The sequence below is a fragment of the Ambystoma mexicanum genome, chromosome 6p (assembly GCF_040938575.1).
Source record: "Ambystoma mexicanum isolate Mex_15411 chromosome 6p, UKY_AmexF1_1, whole genome shotgun sequence".
Classification (NCBI taxonomy): domain Eukaryota; kingdom Metazoa; phylum Chordata; class Amphibia; order Caudata; family Ambystomatidae; genus Ambystoma; species Ambystoma mexicanum.
Genome location: NC_090935.1, coordinates 1,543,821,875 through 1,543,847,689, shown reverse-complemented (window position 1 = coordinate 1,543,847,689; position 25,815 = coordinate 1,543,821,875). Strand labels below are relative to the sequence as shown.

At 48.2% G+C, this 25,815-nt stretch overlaps 1 protein-coding gene across 1 annotated transcript in view; it reads left to right on the top strand.

The window, feature by feature from the left end:
- DNAH6 (dynein axonemal heavy chain 6) overlaps nucleotides 1-25,815 on the top strand; it is a 3,423,448-nt gene that overhangs the window by 2,563,387 nt on the left and 834,246 nt on the right. Inside the window, exon 47 of the mRNA XM_069626424.1 lies at nucleotides 9,021-9,173. Within this exon, the coding sequence (XP_069482525.1) occupies nucleotides 9,021-9,173 (153 nt within the window). The remainder of the gene's footprint in view (nucleotides 1-9,020; nucleotides 9,174-25,815) is intronic.

Genomic DNA, 25,815 nt, shown 5'->3' with positions numbered 1-25,815 from the left:
GAACCTGTGTTGCTTAATGTCGCCTTGCTTCCAAGGCGAGCACGTTGCCGCTGAGCTTTCCTCCCGGATGTTTGAACAGGGAAGCCACTTTTGGGACAGATGGCATCTAAATTACTGATTAGTACAGCCTTTTGTTTAGCTTCAAAGTTCTTCAGTGCAGGATAAACAATCCACCTTAGCAGCTTCAACATTCGTATCTAAGTTAACATCATAAAGCAGCACAGAGTTCATCTTGCTCTGTTGAAGCCGAAAACACAAGTTCTGAACATGGAACAGAAAGCAGGAGGCGATCAAAATGGTGGACAACTCAAAATGGCGGCGTAGTCAACCCGTTTCAGGTTCATTCAATGCGATATTGCAGTGTGATGCGAATGTGCTTAGGCCAACATTTACTATCAGGCGGTATTATAGAAAATACATTTTCACAAGTTGAAGATGGGAAAGTGTGGAATTCTAACAGAGTTTTTAAGTTGTTGCGAGAAAAGATAAAGGAGAATGATAGTGTTGTGGTGAGAAAGTGGACCAATGGGATTGCCCTTTTAGGGCGATGAATAATTGTGGGAATAAAGATATGTATGTTGATGCACAAGACAATGGTGTCACTAGCAATGATGATGGAGACTGGAGTAATGTGAGAGATCAGAACAATGTGTTGAGGGATTCATCCAATTGGGTGAGAGTTAAGAGGTTTGAGGGTGTGTCAAGTGCCTGCTAAATTCAAGGATTTCATGATGTATAAATGAGGGTGTGTAGGTTTATATCCTTCTGCTGAGGTAAAATAACTTTGTCCAAACCTTATTAAGCATGTAGTGTGGGTATATTTTAACTATGATCTGTTTTACATGTTATGTGCACAGATGTGTAATTCAGGTATTGTGCCAGTAATTTTCTTATTGCTTGATGTACATTTAGTTATATATTGATGGTTCTTCTTGTTCGAATGTATGTTGGGGTATTCTTATTATTGGTTGCGTTTTGGTTGGGTGAGGGGGATGTGCAGTATCATAGCTTTACATTGTACTGGGGATTTTTATATAGAGTGTAGAATGTAGGTTGGACTATGGAAGCTAGAACCTGTGGGTGTTCTATGTAGGACGGTTGGTGAAGGGTAGCAGTGAGAAGGGATAACGCTGGAGCTTGTGGGGCCTTTACCATACGTTACCCACCAGAGAATAAAGGCTGTTATATCCTGCATGAAGACTGTGTCGTAATTTCTTCACCCTTGTGGATCTTTCTCCTTTGTGAACAGGGCAGCAAGCTAAAAGGTGGGTGTAGACCCTCCTGGGTAGAAGAAAATACATAGAACAGGTTATTTGACCTATGTTCATTCTCAGTAGAGGGGCTATCACACTTCTTTGAAGCATTAAGGAGCAACGATTATCTCTGAAAGAACACCCTTTAGTGCTGTACTGAGTTCAGGTACTTTGGTATCAACGAAAGATGAGCCAAAGCAAGCAAATAAGGAAGAAAAATCAAACAAATGTTTAAATGACTGTGACAGAGCTGCACTATCCGCATCCACAAATGTAATAGATTGATATTTTTCTGGGCACTTAACTATGAGCTTCCCAGGGTCAACAACTGCCTAAAGTCTCATCCCATTAAGAGAAATGACAGAGTAAAAAGAGAGGCATAAAGATGCTACGTCCGTCACTTTAACCTTCTCTTTTGCAGACCTGCTTGTTTGCACGTAAGTGGTTTTCTCTGGGCAATTTACATCTTTCTATAAAATGAGCTCCAGTGTGCTAAGAATCGCTTACAAAACCCCAAAAGAACAGTTCAGCATTGTGAATGGTTTTCACTCCCCTCATGATGACAGTAATGGAATCCCTCCTTCCCCTTCAATTTGGGATAAGGGTGCTGCTGCTTCTGTTGAACATAGGGGAATTGTATGCTGATATTCTGCATCTTACACTTAGCTGCCCCTATCTAAAAATTATACAGTGAAACTTCATATCTGTTGTGTTTTGAGTGACTCTGGGATCATCAGCGTTCAAAGCTTTATAGGTAGCTGTTGTCTTTCTGATCCTGGGATACTACTGACATGAAGCTTTAATAAGTCACACATCCAAGATCAGTCTCTGCTCAATTAAAGGAATCCCCATAAAAAAAATAAAAAAACTTAGTTCCATTGACCATGTTCACCTGTTTTCCATCATAAATCTGCATTAGCCTGCACGACTATTGGAGAGGGCAATTGGACATTAGCATACCCCATCTAATCAGTCAAATAAACATGTTACTAATTTAGAGAATGGGTTTAGAACTTGAGCAAATGAGTGAATTGGTTCTGATGTTGGCCCAATACAGCCTGTGTCTTGCAGTGGACATAGACATTTTAGCGCTTGTCAAAGCCAAGGTAACAGCAGACAACTTAAAAACTGTATTGAAGTTCACTTTTCTTGTTATCTTCTACTAAACAAAACAGGATCAAATGGTCACTCCTTCCACATGCTTCCACATGACATCATTAGGTGTTCTAGCAGATTTCCCAGCCTGGCAGCAGGTAGCCAACATTGCCTGGCAGACCTTCAAAATCTTTGGTTACAAACCTATGCCTCTCCCTATGTATGATATTTATCTGGTCAGAGGTTCAGAGAACTGTCTCTCATGCTCCTATTTCACACCTCTCACCCCAGTTTGTCCTTTCCAATTCTTTTCCTCATCCCCTCTGCTGTGTCTCCTGCTTCTCTCATCCTCCTATGCTTCTTACTCCCCTTCCCCTACTCTCCCTGTCTCCCCTAGTTTCTTTTTTCCTCCTTTCCAGTTCTCCTCCATTCTTTCTTTGGACGTCCCTGAATCCTTTCTTCCTTCATCTCACCTCTCCTGCTCTTTTCTTACTTTGCACTTCCTTTCTGCTCTGCCATGTCTTCTTTCTCTTTCCCTCTCCACCCCTTGTCATTCACCATGCTCTCTCTTCAGCCCCTTCACTTGGCTTTCTATAATCTTCTCCCCTGTCTGTTCTCTTACAGCCTCTACGTACTCCCTCCTATTACTCGCTGCTCTCTCTCCTCTCTATTACCTCCAAACTGTACCACCACTCTCTCATCTGCAGCTCTGCACTCTGACTCCTACTTCCCATGCTTCCTTTTTAGCTGTATTCTCCTTTTATAGATCAGTGTGACTCTGCCAGGGTTGTGTAATTGCCAGCTGTGTGAGTAATTTGAATATGTTGTTGATTAGCTATGTCCTACATAAAGTAAGAATCCCCAGCTGGCACATGTTGGTTAGTGGCCCACACCCTGGCACCACTAGCTGAGGTTACAATATACGCATTCTACCAGCCAGCATTTTACGCTCCTGCAGATGTTTTTATTGTAGCATGAGTGTATTGCACTCATGGTACTCTTTGAACATGATTTCTCGACAGAATGTCATGTAAAGAAAGGCTGTAAATAGAACTCTTGTCTCTGTACCAGATTTGTATTAGCATAAGCAGTATTCTGAGTTTCAATTAGAGAAGCGTAATGTCTGAATTAAGATCAGAGTCAATAAGGATTGCTATAAGAAATCACTGTTCCCAGGCTACAAAAATGTGATAGTCTACAATTGTACAAGTGGACATAGTCCACACTGATCCAAAATACTGACCGCTGTGAGAAATGAATACAGTTATATGACAAATGATAATGATCTATCCTACTGTCTATATGAAGTATCTATAACTGAGAATTAGTGGTAGTTCCCTGGACTACAACAACAGGACCTAGGCTCAAAAGCCAGCGGCGAAGGTTGCACTCCCTTTGTCTAGCTCAAGAAGCTAGATAACATTACTTGATGCATGTATTATTGTCTATTAAATGGAATCCGATAAGTTGTGACCATATGGACATAAAGACCCCTGACACAAAATCAATTAACAGAAATGCATGTATCCAACCGGGCACAAAGAGTCCATGAAAGACGGAATCTTTGCCAAGAGTTCGTCAAAATATAAAGTATGATGACATTTGAAATTCAGAATAAAAACACAAATCCCATGTTGGATCATGTATCACACTATTAAAGAACCCATCCAATGTGGTACATGATTGAATTAGCAAAATAAGACCCAAAGCTAGTACATTACACAATGCCCAATTTTGCAAACAAATCACGATTGGTGATCATATATATATAAGGCAGAGTACATTGCAGAATGAATTCAAACCAGAAAACACAATGTCCATGTAAATAGACAAATCACGATTGGTGATATGCACGGGAGAGTTCCAGAACAAAAAGGAAAAAAGATAGAAAAAAAACAAGTAGCGAAAATAGAAAAATATTGTCACTAAGGCATCACTCATTAGCCAAAGCGTAACACTCTATCCATGCGCATACCGTTGATCAAGTAAATAGAGCATAAATAATACACTTTAGAAACAATTAAACATGGATCGACCAACCTAATGTTAAAATCAAATGAAATGTGACTGAATTGATCACATTTCGAATCCCACTTTTCCTGGAACCCATGAAACAAGAAAACAAAATGCCAACACTGCAGAGTGCTAAAACCAACCTGCTGAACTCCTCAATTTGCAAACAACCTTTGCCTCCAACTAGAGGTCTACACTGGAAGACATAACTAAAGTAACATACTCTCAGGGAGACCTTTTTTTTTTTAAACGGCTCATGATCGCACCTGTACCTACTGCACTGTAGCAGACAGCTGACCACCCACAACGCGGGAAGTAAATGGTGCGCTTCTACCCAACTACTGTCAATCTGCAACAACAGTAAAAAAAGGAAAACCAATTGTCATCCACATACCATGTATCCGGTACCGAATCTGACTCTAAATCCTCTTCCCCTGATAATGTTACCTGTAATCCACGGCATCAATGCGTGGGGAGCCGCCGGGTCCGGCAACATGTGTGGAGGCAGACTAGCACAAGAGATCCAGGTGCTGCTGGAGGACCAGCGGGAAGAGGACACTGTGAAGTGCTGTCAGAGTCATCCATTGGTTCTGCAGGAACAAAACCGGGCCGAAGACTGACCAGGAAATTGGAGCCATGGAACAGACGGGAGAAGTACCGCACAGCTGACGGAGCAACGGCAGTGAGCCAGCAGAGCAAGAGAGAAGACCTGCGTTCCCAGGATGTCCCAGTGACGTACCACAGTCCCACACAAGGTAACGGGAGGTACAGGAGACCCAGAGGGAATGTGAGGGTAGAAGGGAGGTGGGTTCACAAAGCTCTCTCTCACCTCAGAAGTGGGAAGCCCGCTACTTGGCATAACCAGAGAAGGGTCTGGGACCCAAAAGCCAATACTGAGAGCACTAGAGTAAATCTTCCTCGTCACAGTGGGAACGAAAAAAACCCTAACCACCAAAGATGGGTCTGGGACCCGAAAGCAGATACTGAGAGTACTAGAGGAAATCTACCTCGTCATAGTGGGAAAGAAAGAGCCACTGTCTACCACAGAAGGGTCTGGGACCCCAACAAAAGGTAACTGAGCAAACAAGGTGAACTTCATTCTCACAGTGATGACACTGAGCCCAGTGATAAACAAAGAAGGATTTGGTACTTCGCTAACAACCAACCAGTGTGCCAAAGTGTACATCAAGCTGAAACTTGTGAAAAAGAACTGTGCCAAGCAAGACCATGAGAAGGGACCATTCTCATTGTCCCGAACTAGGAGTTGTATTAAAGACACCTGGGGACAGGAGCTATTCCCCCTGACCTTGTTGTGAACTGTGCCAAGCAATACCAGAAGGGAATCATTCTCCTGGTCCTGAACCAGGAGCTGTGCAAATAATGCCAGGGGAATGGAGTCCTCCCCCTGGCCTTGTTGTGAACTGTGCCAATCAATAGCAGGAGAAGGGAGACAGTCTTCTGGTCTTGATCTGAGAGTTGTGCTCGAGACACCAGGGGAAGGGAGGCATTCCTCCTGGTTTTATTGGGAAAACTATAAAGAACTACACCAGGAGAAGGGAGCCATTCTCCTGGATGTGAAATAGCATAAAGGCTGTATGAAATTCATAAGCCAGGCGAAGGTAGTCACCCCCCCCTCCCCTCCCTGGCATTTGTTTACCAGAGAACATTCTTTTGCACTCTATCTGAGCCACAGGAGATGGGATTCATTCTCTTGATGAAGGATTTTCCTTTTAGTTTATCCTTTAGTTGTAATGTGAGGGATAGAAGTAGGTTGTGAAACAGGACGGTGGAGATTAGTTTGAAGGACATTCTGATGGACCATTTAGCATTAGTTTTGAGGCAGGGAACCCCCTCTGGGAAGATATTGAGGACCTTTTTTGTATATACACAAATAAAAGTCTATAACCAAAATCATGCCACATTTGTGTCAGCATCTTTCTGCGACAACCTTACAGTACATAGTTGTTGATGTTGGCTTACAACTTTTATGCCCTATGTGATTCACTTGCATCTCTCTGAATGAGTGAAAGTCCCTTTACTGGTAACTTCACTGATTTCCCTATGGCGTTAAGACCCAATCCGGCCTGCCGGAGAGAGTGTTAAGGCTATTAGCACCCCGGGCTACCCAAGCGGTAACCTGGGGTGCTAAAAACAAGTATTTTCATTCATTGACTGGGATGCGTGCGGCGTCCCATCAATTAATGAAAATACTGTCTAAAGATAGCCACCTTGAAACTGGAAGCCGTGGCTCTATATGGAGCTCAGCTTCCATGTCCATGGAGGCCACAGAGTGACAGCAGAATCACGGTGCTAGAGGGGCCCCCGCCACCGCCGTTGAAAACAGGTAAGTAAGAGTGAGGGTGGAGGGAAACTTTAAAACATTTAAATAAAGGAGGGTGGGGGTAAGATGGCGCTCTGGGTAGGGGGAAGTAGCCAATAGGCTGCTCGGAACGTGGGCTGAGATAGCGGTTTCAGCCCGCGTTTTGAGCAACCTGATTGGTTGGCTCCCCCGCCTTTGGTGCTAATAAAAATTAATTATTAACCTTCTGCTCCAAGCAATCTTCTGTACCTTGATTGTGTAGCAGGGCTGTGCCTCTGCAGAATGGGACCAGCTATAAGGTAATCAGTCCTGGTCCTGCCATAATTAGGAGCAGTCCAGCCCAAATGTTGGCCCACGTACCCTTCTGCACAGGGGCGCCACCAAGGGGGCCACAGCCACCTTTCTAAAAACGCTGGCCCACCCCACCAGCCCATTCGGTTATGTGTATTGGTTTTGGTGTGCCACCCCAAGATTTCCAGTGTGGCCACCCCTATGAAAAATGTCTGGCGGTGCCACTACTTCTGCAGTGGACAGAAGCAAACCAGACATGGTTCATGATGGTTGAGCTTCACCAGTGGGTGCACAGCCAACAAGGAACCTATGTCTCGGTATACTGTCTCATAATTAGAAAGATCAGCAAAACTAAAGAAATGATAAAGGAAGGTTTTGAATTAGTTATAATCCCCCATGGGCAACCTTTCATATCTTGATTGTTTAGCATGTAGTGCTACGGGTAGTATAGCTCAGTGGCAACACGCCCATCTTGGAAGGAAGAGGACGCAGAGCAACATGTGTTCGAATCCCAGGTCCGCCCTTAGAAACCTCTTCGGTATTAAGCGCGTTATAAAAAAAACAATAATAAAATAAAGTCTTCACCTTCACAGAAGGGGGACTCTACAAACCGAAATCTGTCCTGGTTATACAAACAAATAGGAACAGTCGGGCATATTTTGATTTTGTTGGGCCTCACTAGTGAGTGCTCTTGGTTCCTCTGGCACACTGAGCATGGGACTTTCTGTCGTGTACGAAGATAAACTCAAATAAAAAATATATCGATGGAAGGTTTTGAATTATTCATAACATAGGTATTGAAGGCAGCCCCGAGCAATGCCAGTGGCCGAGAGTAATATCACAGAGATTGCTCTGGGAAGACTTCCATACCTTCGTGTATGAAACAAACAAGTGTGAAACACTTGTGTATGAGCGCGATATAAATCAAATATATCATCATTGTATACTCATTTCGGAATTCTCAGTGAGAAATTCATATAAAAACCCTTCATCTGTTTAGTGGAATATTATTTCTTTGTAATCTCATAGCGTCTCCCCATGTTTTCACTTGTAACCTCCAGCTCAAGATTGCATTCTCTTATTTACCTTTGCTTAAATGTGGTCTTATATGGTCGTGTCCTACACCATTCCTTTTATCACAAAGGTCGTTGCGGTTTTGGACAGTCGTCTACTTTTAATGTATTTTTAGCATTAGAATTCCATATACTTGAATTTATGATATTGGTGAAACTAAGTTAACCAAGTTATAAGACACATTCGTAATCATTCTTTACCTATTCCTTGCGATGTTTGTATGATGTTTAATTTTGGGTTGAGCACTGACTCACTAGTAGAGAAATGCCAATGCCCAAGAATGGAAACACTGATAGAGATATGATTTGGAATGCACCAGAGGGCAAGTTGAAAGTGTGAGACACATTCTAAAATCATAAAGTGCCTAATTACGAGTACGGCAGTGTGGTAAAAAACAGCGGTAATGGGACAGTAATACTGTAACTGCTGCATTACTGTACCACCGTGCTACAGGTTTGGTGATGAGGTGGAGGATTGTCCTCCAGCAAAAAGCTGGAGGGAAATCTGCAAACCTTACCATCAAGAAATGTGTGGAATTACCACTGGTGGAATTCCGCCGGTGTTAATTCCGCCGTACTCCCCATAGAGTTCTATGGACTCCAGAAGATGGGGACCAACACCGCCTACCACCACTTGTAATCCCGTGATAAATCCGCAGGACCAAGTGGCAGTACCGGCAAATCCGTTTGGTGGTATTGCAGCAGATTTACTACCAGAATACCGCCAAACTCGTAATGAGGTCCAAAGTGTTGAGAGCTATCCTCCTGCGCCGATGCAATGACACTACCCCAGGCTCCAGTTGGAGAAAAGTATCTGGATTGCTGAAATCTTGCCATTTTCATTGGTTTACGTAAAAGTAATATAGGATGTTTTTGTCTCAAACACTGCATTTCAAAACTGACCAGCTGGAGGTAGCTGATAAATGACTGACGCCCTTCAATATTAAAACCGTTTATCATCATTCATTTTTGCAGATTGTTGTGGAAGAGTTTTTGGAAGACATAAACAACATACTTAACTCCGGTGAAGTCCCAAGTCTCTTTGAAAAAGATGAGCTTGAATTTGTTTTGGCAGCTACAAGACCAAAAGCAAAAGAAGCGGGAATACCAGAGGGAAGCAGAGATGAGGTAAATTCCTCCGTCACTTGATTTGTCACTCACTATATACATTCTCTTGTAAATGTGGATATTTATGCACATACACAAGTCATTTTTATACCATACACATACGTGTTCTGATCATTAAACAATATAACTGGCGAAATTGAACAGGGTTCTCAAACATCTCCAGTCCTCTTTTCAAGTGACCATCCTTAAATTAAGCAATATTTTGTAAGGTTGGTGCATGCTCATGTAGGGGAGGAGTCACATTAAACCCTGGGGTGGAATTGGCATGTCTCAGGGTCTTTGACATGGAGCACTGAAAATGAAAGTCCCTGCTGCAGTACGACCTTGTTGTACAAGGTCCAGATCTGGGCTGGGTTTTAGTTATTGGGTACCACTCTGTATACCTATGTCACACATTTAAGCTTTCCATCAAGTTGGTAGTCAAGCTCTTTGGTTTGTAAAGACTGCCTGCTGATAGAAACTAGAAACTGAAGAGAGACTGCAGTTTACAGGAAATAGCTCAGTTCAAGATGCGCATTTGCATACTTGGGCGAGACCACACTAACCACAGACACCAATTAAACAGAACATGTGACTTTAATATGACAAGCTCACAAACCATGCTAAGCTGGCTTCTTACCTTTTACTGACTAAAACATGCCAGAAATTCCCCCTCCTCATAATCCTGCCATCAATTATTCTACTGTAACATTCCCCACAATGTACCCCAGAGCGAAATACCCACTCTTGCTCCTGCCCTGCTCAACTGTTTGCCTGGTTAGCCTGGCCTGGACATCTCTAACATTGAATTACCCAACTCAACTTGCAACTCCGGTAACCCACTAAAGCGACTGACCAGCAACAGAGATCATTGCATCAAAAATATCTCTTCTTCCCTTTTTTCCCTGACACGTGACACAACACTTCCCCAGCTGCAGACATTACCAAAGTAAAATTAATGGATACATGGGTGGGATATGAAACCTGGTAAAAAGTGTGGCAGACTCTTTAACTTTCCTGACTTGACTCACATCCAAAAGTTCCTATTCTATCCATGGATGGTACCCGAGCTATCCCATTCACCCAAATGTCCCTAGAGGAGCATGCATCTGCCTCTCTCCACCTTGTTTACACTTGGGCAAGACCACACTGAAACAGATACCTAGTAAAAGGAAAAGGTTGCTTTCATGTGATGGGTAAAAATGAACAATTCGCTTAATCTGGATTGTCTCCTTTAAAAGACTAAATCATTCCCATGAACAGACTAATAATAAAAAATAGTCCTAAACACCCCCTACAACACGTTTCCTCCTGATATCAACCACTATTTTAATCCCCCAAATAATGTATATTTTCCCCAAACTTTAACTCCTACAACAATACCTCTACTTGCTGCTGCCGTGCCCTACTTTGTCCGTACCTCATCCACTCTAATTATCCCTCCCTGACTTCCCCAAAACTGCACAAACCACCTCTATGATTGGTTAACTCAACTTGAATTGCAACTCCAATATAAGGGATAATCACTCCTTGACAGAGTTTTTCTGTTCTCCATTTAAATAGGCAGTCACCTCTAGTCTCTACCCCTTGCCTTCCCATCTCCAAGACCCCCATCAGGGCCATAATGTCCTCCCATCATCTCTGTGTAGCTATCATCAGCATCATTTCTCCCTATCCTGCAATATAAAGCCCATTCCCCATATATGACAGGTGCCGCTCTATCTGCCAGAACAAAGCGAATGCCTCCTCTTTAATTCCCCTGCTCACCAGCATCTCAGTATGCAAATGCTTATGACATGTCTTCACTATCTCTTGTCATTTCTTTCTCTGCCCCTCTCGATACTCTGGCAAAGCAGCCTCCAGCACTAAATCCCCCATCACTTCCTTAATCACAGCTATGCTACCCTGGCACCAATTAAATCTCCCCCAAATGTGGCCCCAGAACATGGAGTTACTATGTACAAACCCTTGGGATTATTTCTCCCACAACATTCCTTTGAATCCCAACCACCTCTCCAGTCGTTCCTTGCAGTGTGGCAACATATGTCAATCAAGCGTCCTTGTTTCGGCATGATTGCCCACCCATTTGACTATAGAAGTGTCCACAGGTGCACACTTCCAGCTTCCTTGACCACATCCAATGTCTTCAGAAACAAGCATTGCTAATGCCAGTGGTTTGGGCTTTTGTGTGCACATGGGAAAAGCACTTGCCAGGCACTGCCGTAGTGGTATTAACAGGTGCAAAATGGTTTGTGTACCTGGCATCTAATAGCAGTGTGTAGTGGTGAGTGACCAATTGATGATGTCACTGGCATCTAGTTGTTGGGATGTTGACCTGCTGAAGGTTTCAAGAGTGGTGGTTGTAAACCTGGGTACTTGATGGGAGGTGACTAGCATGGGTGGTGGTGCCGGTGGTCAGGAAGACCCCTCTTGGAGTGGGGATGAGAGATGCTGTAATAGATGATCAGTAAAGGTGATCACACCTTCACTCACCTGTGCTGTCTCGTTCTCTGTTTCTGTTCGATGGGTCCAACACAGCCCACTCAGGGGGCTGCAGCACAGTGCCTGGAAAATGCCTAATACTTATGCACAAACAAAAACTGTTGGCTTTGTCAATGCTTGTTTTTAACTGGACTTCAGTGAAAGACATGCATGGTGCTTATAAATCGAGTTTTAATGACAATAGTTTCAGCTCAAAGGTAGCACTTTCAGAGCCACCTAATAGCCCAAACGGATGAAGCACACCTAGTGAGAAGTGACACCACTATCCGATCCAGCGAAAAAGCGCAGGGATCCCGTTATGTGCAGTTGGTGTCTGTAAAGATATAGCATGCCTGCCAAAAGGAGCACTCTAGTCAAATCAGAAGGAAAGTAGAACTTCTGGGAAGCAATGTTACTGCCACAGTAGATATATAGTAGCAATGCAGAGAAGTATCTGAACCAACAATAGGATGGGTCACACCTTCCTGCCTATTAACTGGACAGTGTCGTGCCCAGTTTAGCCCCTCCTATAGTTTGCCCTCCCTCCCCTTCCAAAATGCAAGCTCGCCGAGCTTGGCATTTCCAGCACTGTTGCTGCTAGGAACCGCAACTTGTTTGAAACACCCAGGCAGCCGCACTCGTTCTATAAACCTTTAGAATGTTTACAATGAATAAAAACGAATGCAACAGTGTTTGCTGTTTTTTAACCTTTTTCGCTCGTTTCTGGTGGATTGATTATGATGGAGAGATTACAAGGCCCCGACAGGAAGGCTTTCAAAGGCAAAATAGTCTTAGAGGCATGACAAGCTATACGACCGGCAGCAAAGTTATTGTATGAGACTGTAAAGGTGTGATGTATAAAGTGCTTACATACATACAGGTGCATGTTAATGGCCTATACAGACCCTTTTGCGTTGCTAGCATTCGTCATCCTGCCAGCTGCAAGACCAAATACGATTGATCTACACACTGATCCTGGTGAAAGCGATGCCTAGCTTTTACAACACTCCCCTAAGATATAGAATCTTGTGAGCAGCTTCTTCTTCTTAATTATCGAATGCGTCGGCGGACCCACCCAGGCACTTACCCATCCTAAAGGATGATGTGCACCAACCCCACCAATCAACACACAGGCCACACTTCCACACAAACCACCAGCTACCCAACCACAAAACACCACACCCCCCAATCCAACACCACCAGCCACCCCACTGCAAACACCCCCCACCACTCAAAACACCACCCAGCAAGCCCCGGAGACCGGCGCGCAGACCCGCGAGACCCCGGCCCATACGCCTACACATGCGCTTCAGGCGAGGCACCGCGCGCCGCCGCCCACCCACCGCGACCAACCCAAGCGACACCCACACAAACCACCAGCCACCTAACCACAAACAACCACCACCCCCAATTCCACACCACCAGCCACCCAACCGCAAACAACCACACCCCACACCAACAGCCACCCTACCGCAAACAAACACCCCCCACCAACTCACACCCCGTCCCCAGCTCCGCCAACTACCCGCCACTTCCAAACGCATCCGCCATCTTGTGAGCTAACCAATGGCAGTGGAGGCGGGGAGGTGCTTGAGTCAAAACATCATGAGTGACGCTGTCCCCTACAGCAATGCCTGCCCATTTTGTTTGACTTTAGTAGCCTAACCTCAGCTCTTTAAGCCGAGATATGATTGAGCATTCTCACTGACGAGGAACTTCCGCCCTTGCAACCTAACCCTGGCAGTGACCGACCGAGGTGCTGTATAAGGATCATTACAGAGCTCTCACGTTTCCTCTTGCCATTTTTGAGGCGGTCATAAAGTTCTGTTTTTCATTAAAGAATTCTGGGTTGTGTAGTTATTAGTTTCCTAATGTTAAATTAGGAAACTACAAGTCCCAGAATTCCTAATAAACAGTAGGATTGGATGGCCTTCTCGTGTTTTGAAAATGACCTTTCTTCACATGATGCGGCATGTGAAGAAAAATTGATACCTTTCTGAGCGACTCCTTCATGGCACAGTGTTCCTGGCTGTATAGATTGTGTGATCTGCATTGGACAGCTTTGCGCCCCCTGATGCAAAAGGTTGTAGAGACATATGCATGTTCTGGGCCAGCAGAGAGCCCGAAAGGACACAGCGTTCAGCTCTCCCTACCATTTCCAGTTTATGCTGCGAAGAAAAACCTGTGCTATGGCAGGACAAAACGCAGTAAGAGCAGGCGCACCACCTAGGACTTTGGAACCTTTGAGATTGTTAAGTCTGATCTTCTGCCAAAAGAAGTAGAAAACAGACTCTTTGACTGGCTAGTTTTCAATCTAGGCAATATAGTGCCCAGGGTAAAATCATAAAATGCCCACTGCACTCACAAACACATCACCGAAAGAATAAAATATCACTGAAATTTAAAGAAATATAAACACAAGTTGGTTAACTTGTAATTGAAATACTTCATAAAATATCGCTGAAAAATAAAAAGCAATCTGCCATATTACAATAAAACAAGTTCCCAAAATGCCAATTACTTTATTTAAAAAAAGATTACACTCACATGATTCAATGTATCATTTTATTTGAAAAATGCATGGTATCTTTGCCATTCAAAGATGGCCACTAGTTTTGGCATGCTTCCAGGGCGCTTCCTCAGAGACAGTCATCCAAGATGGTTACCTCCATGGAAGAGCTCAGAGCTCAAAGAGTTCCGAGATGGGCCGGATTGGTTGGGATTGGGTGGAATTAGCCATAGGGATTAGCATGGCTAGGCACAGGTAATGGGAGGGATTCAATAAACAACCGTGTAGCCCTTGTCAAATGTCATCTCCCTTGAAAAGCATTACAGACTCTCATCCAAAGCCCATATTTAAAGCTCTTACGTTAAAGCTCTCATTTTAATGCAATAGTTTTGGTTTAAAGGTAGCACTTTAAGCAACACCTAATAGCCCAAACAAAAAACCTAAAATTCTTCCCACAGCATTAGCAGGCACATAGGCTTTACAGCAGCCTAATTTTCACCACCCCTTTAACTCTCCTTCTTTAACTCCCTTTCACCAAAGCCCAACTTGTCCCCCTCTGATGCTGCCCAATCTAGAAGAAACACATTCTGATCTTGTTCCCTCAGACACCAGCCTACCCCCTACCAGTTGCTCTGCTGTAACCCCAAGCCATACACCTGGATAAACATCCTATTCCCTCCTGCTCTCATCTCTCCAAGCTGCTTTTTCTCTATTTAAGCACAGTCAGCTCTTATTCTGGCATTGTTAAATTAATACATGTCCCTTTCTCTTTTTTCTCTATCTTTCCCTTAATCAGGTATATCCCAACCACCCTCTCACGCATCCACAAAATTCCCAGGTGGATGAACATACCCATCTTGACTCTGTCAACAAACCCTCAGAATCGTCATCTTTAAAGTGTTCCTGCTTAGCTTCCTCACAACTTTCTCTTGTGTATTGCCCTGCTGATCCTTTTTGTCCCCATTATCATTTGCCATTAATGCCACCAAGCCAGTTTCCCAAATATCATTTGAGAGAGCCCTGTCACCATCAATTACATCATGAAACACAAAACATCCTTGTTAAGACGGATTTCTGAACTCTGTCCTGGCGGCGCAGAAGTTCAGAAGGCCAACCTAATTACTTGGAACAGGGTAACCTCTGGACAAGCCAGACCAATCAGGGTAGCGATCGTGGCGGTCAAGACTAGGTCTCAAGAGGGGTGAGGGTGACTGAAAGCCTGCAATGAGCACACAAAGCAAGGACACTTACAAACTACTCCAAACAGGAGTTATATTAAAAATATATACACATTTATTCCAAGGCCTTTAAAACAATGACCGTAGCGAGAAATCACAATACAACTCTAGTAAACCAACACATACCATACCAATACAATATATATACAAATACAAACAAGTCTCAAGCGTTAGATGCACGAAATGTGTAGTCCGTCTAAAAAGGAAGGAAAAAAGGCAGTGCGAAATAATGCTTAGACCAGTCCACCTTCAGAGGCACCTAACTAAAAGGAAGTCCGAGCCCTACGAAGAGTGGAGCCTTGTGCTCAAAAGTACCTGCACATGCTGGTGCCAACGGGCAAAAAAGGGGAGTCTCTCCGAGGGAATCAGGCAGTTCAGTTTAGTGCACAAATGAAGAAGAACAAGTTCCGCGACTCAAGCGCAGCCTCCACTGTGGGCAGAAGCAGAGCGCGAGTACGGGAAGGCGTGCTGTTTTGACACAGCGGGGAAAAGCTATGGGCTCCTGCAGGAGGGCGACCAGTTCCTAGCTATGCTACTCACTGGTCCCCGATGCAAGCAGACCCAGGCTTCTCCGTGTCAGTTTCAGTGCTGGCAGGTTCAGGAGAGCAGGGGACGTCTCGTCGTCGTGTAGATTCTGCAGCAGCAGAGTTGAGTTAAAGATGTCCCAAACGAAGTGAACCCGCACAGTTTGTTACCACAGCCGGGCAACGGAGCGGCCGTGTGTATCTCAGCCAAATGTACACTACTCACTTCAGACCTGGGAACGCCAAGTGTACGAATCGTGTGAGAGTGACAAGGACTAGAAATACAACACAACCTGGCGGCGGTTACAGAGCAAGACTCCTGTGTAGGCTGGTCAGTCTGCTGGATGGCCCAGAGACACTTCCGAAGGCTTACGTGCAGGAGATGGTGAAGATGCCGAGAATAGCTGTTCCCGCAATTCCAAGGGTCGAAGTACCAGTACAGGCCTTCTGGTTCGATCAGAGGTAAAAAGGGTTTCACAAGGCGACAGCAGTGCAGAGGAGCAGTCCTTCAGCGGGTCACCAGCGATTCCTCGGTTCAGCCTAGTGGTTGCAGGATACTTGGCTCCTGTATTCCTTCGTTCGTGAGAACTCAGGAGATCGACATGGTAGTGGCGTTTCCAGCCCCCTCTTATCCACGATTCCCTTCGAGCCAAAACGGAGGGGACCCAATGGGAGATCCGCTCATCAACACTCACACCATACGTGGACCTATCACGGACCACTGTGGTCCCAGGCATTCACACCACCCAGGATGTGTATTGGGACCAGATATCCCAGCCCACATCCTGGAGGCACACACAAGGCCTGTAGAAGCCCGTGAAAGCATCTGTGTTTCGCGGGAAAGTACATGCCCAAACAAGGAAGGCCCCGGGTCGGCTCGACCTGGGGAAGGTGAAGGGAGCAAGACGGTCAGTGGACAGGACAAAGGAGCCTCGTGGTCTGGCCATTTTGGGAGCCAGGCCACCATTTTGGGCTAAGCGCGAGAAACGCGCTTAAAACGCCAAAAGGAGCTCAAAACACAAGAAACGATCGCTGCCACCATTCCCGTCCGTGATTCACTTGCACCGATCAGTTACAATCCAAAAAGAGTATCTAGGGCCTGTAGAAGGCTAGAGACCCAAGAGAGCAGTAACTTAGCTTACAGTGCCCTCTTGTGTCATGTTGCACGAAAGCCGCAACATGATAAAAGAAACTACGGAAAACAGCGTTTCCCGGTACTGACTGTCTTAAGGGCATGTCATTTTCCCCGTAAGAATGGAGCAAAAGCCCAGAGGAGTGCGGCAGAAGGCTGCACTTCTCTGGCAAAGTCTAAATCATGGTGAAAACAACAGCAAAAAGTTTAGGGGTTGCCACATGGAAGGAAAAATTACCCACAATTACGGAATCATTCCTAACAATCCTCTCTTCTGATTTCTCGTGCCTGTGACAAGGTCATGTCTAAGAGACTATGGAATGGGGATTCTGAGACCTGTGTGGCTATGCACTGCTGTCTGCTGCACAATGTTTGCCCCAGTGGAAGAATATGGTGGATCCCTCAGGAACTCCATCCAATCTCATGTGACAAGTTCAGCGCAGCACCCAAGAATCCCACATGGTCCTTAAAGCATGTCATACAAACAGATTGAAAAACCTTTTGGAGTGTAGCTAACACGCCCACAGTCATTGAACTCCATGTTCTGCATGTCAGTCTTAGCATGTGGTGCCCAATGACTTAAGAGAACAGGAGCACAAACCTATCTGAGTGAGTGTTCAGTGAGGTAGCACTGTTCCAGTACGAAGGAGCAATTGAGGTGAAAAGCAACCAAAGAGAGAGAGGACTTCTACAGCAGCATACTCCTGCTTTACAGTCCTGTAGTAGAGCAGCCATGAACAATCCGCCGTCTTACTCCAAGATGGCAGACACCCTTTACATTCTCTCAGTATGCAGAGTGGCTCTTGACACAAGTGCAAATAGAGGATAACACCGATATTTTCTCTGGCATGCACCTATCTGAAGTCCCTCTGCTTTATAGTATACAGCTGCCACAAGCCCAATTATGCTTCTGTCCAGAGTATAAAAGCAGGGTCACACAAAGGGTTGCTGTTGGAATTACAAGATGGTTCGAGAGAAAGTTAAGGAGAGAGGAGGAAAAGGTTGGAGTGGAACATGGGAGAGAAAGAGAAGAGGAGGATGAGGGAAATTTAGGAAAGGACAAGTAAAGGAGGAGCAGATGAAACATATAAAGACAGAAAGAGGCTGGTAGAGCTTTTGAAACAACATCTAAAGAGACAATAAGAAAAGGAGGAAGAGGCAAAACATCTAATGATTGAGAAAGGAAAGCAGGAGAAATTAAAACATTTATTGGGAGAGAAAGAAAAGGAGGAGGAGGGGAACATTTAAGGTGAGAGACTGTAAGAGGGAGATGGTGAAATATCTAAGAGGAGACGGCGAGAGGAGAGCAGTTGTAGGAGAAGCAGTGGAGGAGGAGGTGGAGCAGTTGGGGAAAGAACAGGTGGAGCAGGAGGTGAAAGAAATTATATATCTATATCTATATCTATATCTATACATTACATGGCCACGGTAGTGGCCATGTAGTTATGGTTAAGTTGCTGTTTCCATAGGAAGAGCACATTTGGGCGGCTTATAACTTCGCTCCCCCTGCACGAATCCTCACCAAACTTTGCAAAAAAAGTATATGGCCCACTCTGAATTCTTTTGCTTGGTGAGGTTTGGTCGAGGGGGGGCAAAAGTTATAGGGGGGGTCCAAAACTTCTTTTTTTCCCGTAGACATAATGGGAAAAAACTTTACTCACGCCTACAGCCCAAACCGCTGGACGGATTTACACCAAATTTGCAGCGGGAGCGGCGGCTTGGTCCTGAAAGCGTGCCTTTTTTTATTTGGTGTAAATCCGTCCAGTATTTCTTTTTAAAATGACAAAAATGTAAGTGAAAAAAATTGGTGATATCTATGTCCGCTTCGCGGACACACTTAACTGTTCGCTCCGCGGACAGGGCAGGGATTGGAGCAAGCGGCTTGCTTGATGTCCGCAGACATGTGATGCGCTCTCCCATTGGCTGCGGTGAAGCGTGCAGTGAGTCGTATTTTCAGTGACACCCGCCATCTTAGTTTATCGTTCACATTGAGAGGCAACAGAGACGCTGCATACAACCCGTCCCGGGCTGCTGCAGACTGCCAGGAGACATGCCATCGCCACACGGTGGCCTGCGGAGGGCCGAGGAGCGGATATCCCGTTCCCCTCCACCACCTGCTCATGCCCCGTGTCTCCCTCCTGTTCACCCCACACCCTGCTCATGGCCCGTGTCTCTCTCTTGCTCCCCCCTACCCCTGCTCATGCCCTGTGTCTCCCTCTTTATCCCCCCAGCCCCCGCTCATGCGCCTTGTCTCCCCTGTTCCCCCCAAACCCTGCTCATGCCCTGTGTCTACCTCACATTCCCCCCCACCCATCGCTCATGCCCCGTGTCTCCCTCCTTTTCCCCCACCCCCGCTCATGCCCCGTGTCTCCCCTGTCCAACCCCACCCCCCGCTCATGCCCCGTGTCTCGCTCCTTTCCCCCCCACCCCCCACTCATGCCCCGTGTCTCCCTCCTTTTCCCCCCACCTCCGCTCATGGCCTGTGTCCCTCTCTTGTTCCCCCACCCCCTGTTTATGCCCCATGTCTCCCTCCTTTTCCCCCCCACCCCCCGCTCATGCCCCTTGTCTCCCCTGTTGCCCCCCGCTCATGCCCTGTGTCTCCCTCCTTCCCCCCCACCCCCTGCTCATGCCCTGTGTCTCCCCTATTCCCCCCACCCCCACTCATGCCCTGTGTCTCCCCTGTTCCCCCCGCTCATGCCCCGTGTCTCCCTTCCATTAGCCCCCACCCCCCGCTCATGCCCCGTGTCTCCCCTGTTCCCTCCCCACCCACCGCTCATGCCCCGTGTCTACGTCCCATTCCCCCCCGCTCATGCTCCGTGTCTCCCTCCTGTTCCCCCCCACCCCCTGCTCATGCCCCGTGTCACCCCTGTTCCCCCCACCCCCCTGCTCTTGCCACGTCTCCCCTGTTCCCCCCACCCCCACCCCCGCTCATGCCCCGTGTCTCCCTCCTATTCCCACCCACCCCCCACTCATGCCCCGTGTCTCCGCTGCTCCCCCCACCCCCTGCTCATGCCCCATGTCTCCCCTGTTCTCCCCCACCTCCCGCTCATGCCCCGTGTCTACCTCCCATTCCCCCCCACCCCTCGCTCATGCCCCGTGTCTCCCTCCTTTTCCCCCACCCCCGCTCATGCCCCATGTCTCCCTCCTTTTCCCCCCACACTCCACTCATGCCCCGTGTCTCCCCTGTTCCACCCCACCCCCCGCTCATGCCCTGTGTATCCCTCCTTTCCCCCCCACCTCCGCTCATGGCCTGTGTCTCTCTCTTGTTCCCCCCACCCCCTGTTCATGCCCCATGTCAACCTCCGTTTCCCCCCCACCCCCCACTCATGCCCCTTGTCTCCCCTGTTGCCCCCACTCCCCGCTCATGCACTGTGTCTCCCTCCTTTCCCCCCCACCCCCTGCTCATGCCCTCTGTCTCCCCTATTCCCCCCCACCCCCCGCTCATGCCCTGTGTCTCCCCTGTTCCCCCCGCTCATGCCCTGTGTCTCCCTTCCATTAGCCCCCACCCCCCGCTCATGCCCCGTGTCTCCCCTGTTGCCCCCTCCCCCGCTCATGCCCCGTGTCTCCCCTGTCCCCCCCACCCCCCGCTCATGCCCCGTGTCTACCTCCTGTTCCCCCCCACCCCCCCGCTCATGCCCCGTGTCCCCCTCCCATTCTCCCTGCTCATGCCCTGTGTCTCCCCTGTTCCCCTTCCCCCGCTCATGCCCCGTGTCTACCTCCCATTTCCCCCACCCCCTGCTCATGCCCCGTGTCTCCCTCCTTTCCCCCCACCCCCGCTCATGCGCCGTGTCTCCCTCCTTTTCCCCCCACCCCCTGCTCATGCCCCGTGTCTCCCCTGTTTCCCCCACCCCCACTCATGCCCCTTGTCTCCCCTGTTTCCCCCACCCCCGCTCATGCCCAGTGTCTCCCTCCTGTTCCTCCCCACCCCCCGCTCATGTCCCGTGTCTCTCTCCTGTTCCCCCCACCCCCCGCTCATGCCCCGTGTCTCCCCTGTTTCCCCCACCGCCGCTCTTGCCCTGTGTCTCCTTCCTTTTCCCCCCACCCCCGCACACGCCCCGTGTCTCCCTCCTTTTCCCCCCATCCCCCGCTCATGCCCCGTGTCTCCGCTGTTCCCCCCACCCCCCGCTCATGCGCCGTGTCTCCCTCCTTTTCCCCCACCCCCTGCTCATGCCCCGTGTCTCCCCTGTTTCCCCCACCCCCGCTCATGCCCCTTGTCTCCGCTGTTCCCACCACCCCCCGCTCATGCCCAGAGTCTCCATCCTGTTCCTCCCCACCACCCGCTCATGTCCCGTGTCTCTCTCCTGTTCCCCCACCCCCCGCTCATGCCCCGTGTCTCCCCTGTTTCCCCCCACCGCCGCTCTTGCCCTGTGTCTCCTTCCTTTTCCCCCCACCCCCGCTCACGCCCCGTGTCTCCCTCCTTTACCCCCAATCCCCCGCTCATGCCCTGTGTCTCAGCTGTTCCCCCCACCCCCTGCTCATGCCCCGTGTCTCCCCTGTTCCCCCTGCTCATGCCCCGTGTCTCCCTTCCGTTCCCCCATCCCCGCTCATGCCCCGTGTCTCCCCTGTTGCCCCCCTGCTCATGCCACGTGTCTCCCTTCCGTTCCCCCCATCCCCGCTCATGCCCCGTGTCTCCCCTGTTCCCCCCCACCCCTGCCCTGTGTCTACCTCCCGTTCCCCCCCACCCCCGCTCATGCCCCGTGTCCCCCTCCCATTCTCCCTGCTCATGCCCCGTGTCTCCCCTGTTCCCCCCACCCCCCGCTCATGCCCCGTGTCTACCTCCCATTCCCCCCACACCCCGCTCATGCCCCGTGTCTCCCTCCTTTCCCCCCACCCCGCTCATGCCCCGTATCTCCCCTGTTCCCTCCACCCCCCACTCATGCCCTGTGTGTCCCTCCTTTCCCCCCCACCCCCCGCTCATGCCCTGTGTCTCCCTCCTTTTCCCCCCACCCCTGCTCATGCCCCGTGTCTCCCTCCTTTTCCCCCTAGCCCCGCTCATCCCCTTGTCTCCCTCCCACCCCCTGCTCATGCCCCGTGTCTCCCTCCTGTTCCCCCTACCCCCTGCTCATGCCCCGTGTCTCCTCTGTTCCCCCCACTCATGCCCCTTGTCTCCCCTGTTCCTCCCCACACCCCGCTCATGCCCCTTGTCCCCCCTGTTACCCCCCACCCCCCGCTCATGCGCCGTGTCTCCCCTGTTCCCCCCACCCCCCGCTCATGCCCCGTGTCTCCCTCCTTTTCCCCCCACCCCCACTCATGCCCTGTGTCTCCCCTGTTCCCCCCACCCCCTGTGCTCATGCCCCGTGTCTCCCCTGTTTCCCCCACCCCCCGCTCATGCCCTGCGTCTCCCCTGTTTTCCCCACCCCCCGCTCATGCCCCGTGTCTCCCTCCTTTTCCCTCCACCCCCCGCTCATGCCCCGTGTCTCCCTCCTTTTCCCCCCACCCCCCGCTCATGCCCCGTGTCTCCCCTGTTCCACCCCACCCCCTACTCATGCCCCTTGGCTCCCTCCTGTCCCCTCCCCCGCTCATGCCTTGTGTCTCCCCTGTTCCCCCCACCCCCTGCTCATGCCCGGTGTCTCCCGTTCCCCCTCACCCACCCCCCGCTCATGCCCCATGACTCCCTCTTTTTCCCCCCCACCCCCCGCTCATGCCCCGTGTCTCCCCTGTTCCACCCCACCCCCTGCTCATGCCCCGTGTCTCCCCTGTTCCACCCCACCCCCTGCTCATGCCCCGTGTCTCCCTCCTGTTCTCTTCCCCCACCCCCGCTCATGTCCGGTGTCTCTCTCCTGTTCCCCCCACCCCCTGCCCCGTTTCCCCCCACCCCCCGCTCATGCCCTGTGTCTTCCCTGTTCCCCCCACCCCAGCATCTCCCTCCTGTTCCCCCCACCCCCCGCACATGCCCTGTGTCTCCCTCCTTTCCCCCCACCCCCCGCTCATGCCCCATGTCTCCCCTGTTCCCCCCCACCCCCTGCTCATGCCCTGTGTCTCTCCGATCCCCCCACCCCCGTTCATGCTACGTGTCTCCCTCCTTTCCCCCCACCCCCGCTCATGCCCCGTGCCTTCCTCCTTTTCCCCCCACCCCCCGCCCATGCCCCTTGTCTCCCCTGTTCCCCCCACCCCCCGCTCATGCCCCGTGTCTCCCTCCTGTTCCCCCCCACCCCCCGCTCATGCCCTGTGTCTCCCCTGTTCCCCCCACCCCCCGCTCATGCCCCATGTCTCCCCTGTTCCCCCCACCCCCACCGCTCATGCCCCGTGTCTCCCCTGTTCCCCCCACACCCCGCTCATGCCCCGTGTCTCCCTCCTTTTCCCCCCACCCCCTCGTCTTCCCTGTTCCCCCCACCCCCTTCTCATGCCCCATTTCTCCCTCCTGTTCCCCTCCACCCCCGCTCATGCCCTGTGTCTCCCCTGTTCCACCCACCCCCCCGCTCATGCCCCATGTCTCCCTCCTTTTCCCCCCACCCCCCGCTCATGCCCCGTGTCTTTCCTGTTCCACCCACCCCCGCTCATGCCCCGTGTCTTCCTCCTGCACCCCCCGCTCAAGCCCCGTGTCTTCCTCTTGTCCCCCCTCCTATGATGCCCCTTGTTGACCTCTTGTTCCCCACACGCCCTGCTGATGCCCTGTTGTGTTCTCTTTATACACCCCACCTTCCCTTTCCATGGTGGCCATCTTGGTAAAAGATTTTCCTTCCTACACTGGGACGCCGCAGGCGTTCCAGTTTCGTAAGAAAAATCTTTTTTTACCACCCGGGGTTCCCACTTTGAGGACCTAGGATGCTAGTGGTCTTCATCTATTGAAAAGGACGTTATGGTTACGTTTCACTAATAAAAACCTATGAAATTCAGTTAAAAAAATGTGTTAAAGGGACATTATGGTTAAGTTGCACTAATAAAAACCTATGAAATTCAATGAAAAAACTTTGTTAAAGGGACGTTATGGTTAAGTTGCACTAATAAACAATGAAATTCAATGAAAAAACGTTGTTAAAGGGACGTTATGGTAAAGTTGCACTAATAAAAACCTATGAAATTCAATGAAAAAACTTTGTTAAAGGGACGTTATGGTTAAGTTGCACTAATAACCAATGAAATTCAATGAAAAATCGTTGTTAAAGGGACGTTATGGTTCCAAGTAAAACCGAAAAACCCCTGAAATTCGCCAGTTATGGTAAGATAAGCAATCATAACACGCGCCACCACCATGCATTGCTAAGACTAACACCCAGGACATCAAAGATGACATCACAAATGTCATTGATGACATCACATGTCTGGCTCCCCCTTTTTTCCTTTATTGCGACATCTCGGCCACATGGTTTCCTGCAGTAACAGTCAGGAATTAAAAATTGAAAAGGTACTCTATTTGTAGACTTATCCTTCAAGCATGTTCTTACAGTAATTCCCTTAGGGTCCAGTCAAATCATGTGATACATATGCATAGGGGAAGTGGCACCTTTGAAATAGAGCAAACATTTCTCTGCATAAACTGTAATCAGTTAGAATATGAACACTTTCTGCTACTACTGCTGTTTTTTTTCCTTACTTCAAAGTCCTTGTATATACTCATATTTGTATGTGTTGTTGTCTCTTTGTGTTTTGTCTATAATAATGCAATTATGTAGTGAGTGGGTTTTATTACCTACTTATCACCTGTTTCACAGTACGCAAAACTGTAATAAGAAAGAAGTTATCATTTCACTATTCAACATGGCAAGTTTATGAATATTGCACCTCCATCATATATGCTGCACACAATGCCTATGTTTCTACATGAGTAGCTTAGTATACTGGATAGAACTTAATAATAGAATGCTATTTACATCAATGCATTGCTTAATGTTTGTACTAATTAGCACTTGATATGTATTCCAATATTTCTTGCCACTTTTTGGTCAACATTATAATGAGAATACCTTCTACAGAGTTTTCATGAAAAGTAAATGTACATGTGATGTCATCAGTGATGTCGTCAATGACATTTGTGATGTGATCTTTGATGTCCTGGATGTTAGTCTTAGCAATGCACGGTGGTGGCGCGATTTATGGTTGCTTAGCTTACCATAAATGGTGAATTTCAGGGGTTTTTCGGTTTTACTTGGAACCATAACGTCCCTTTAACAACGTTTTTTACTTAATTTCAGATTTTTATTAGTGCAACTTTACCATAACGTCCGTTTAACAATGTTTTTTCATTGAATTTCATAGGTTTTTATTAGTGCAACTTAACCATAATGTTCCTTTAACAAAGTTTTTTTCATTGAAAAAAAAATAAAATATATATATATATATATATATATATATATATTACATGGCCACGGTAGTGGCCATGTAGTTATGGGTAAGTTGCTGTTTCCATAGGAAGAGCACTTTTTGGGTGGCTTATAACTTCGCCCTCCCTGTACGGATCCTCACCAAACTGAGGTTCTGCAAAGTTTGGTGAGGATTCGTCCAGGGGGGGCAAAGTTATAGGGGGGTCCAAAACTTTTTTTTTCCCATAGACTGAATGGGAAAATAATTTTGCTCGCGCCTACAACCCAAACCGCTGGACGGATTTCCCCCAAATTTGGACCAGGAGCGGCGGCTTGGTCCCGAAAGTGTGCTTTTGCAAATTTGGTGAAAATCCGTCCAGTAGTTTTTTTTTAAAATGACCAAAAAGTAGGTAAAAAAAAATTAGTGATATCTCTGTTCGGTTCGCGGACACACTTCCCTGTTTGCTCCGCGGACAGTGTCCTGATTGGCCAATCGTCTTGCGTGATGTTCGCAGACATGCAACGTGTTCGCTGATTGG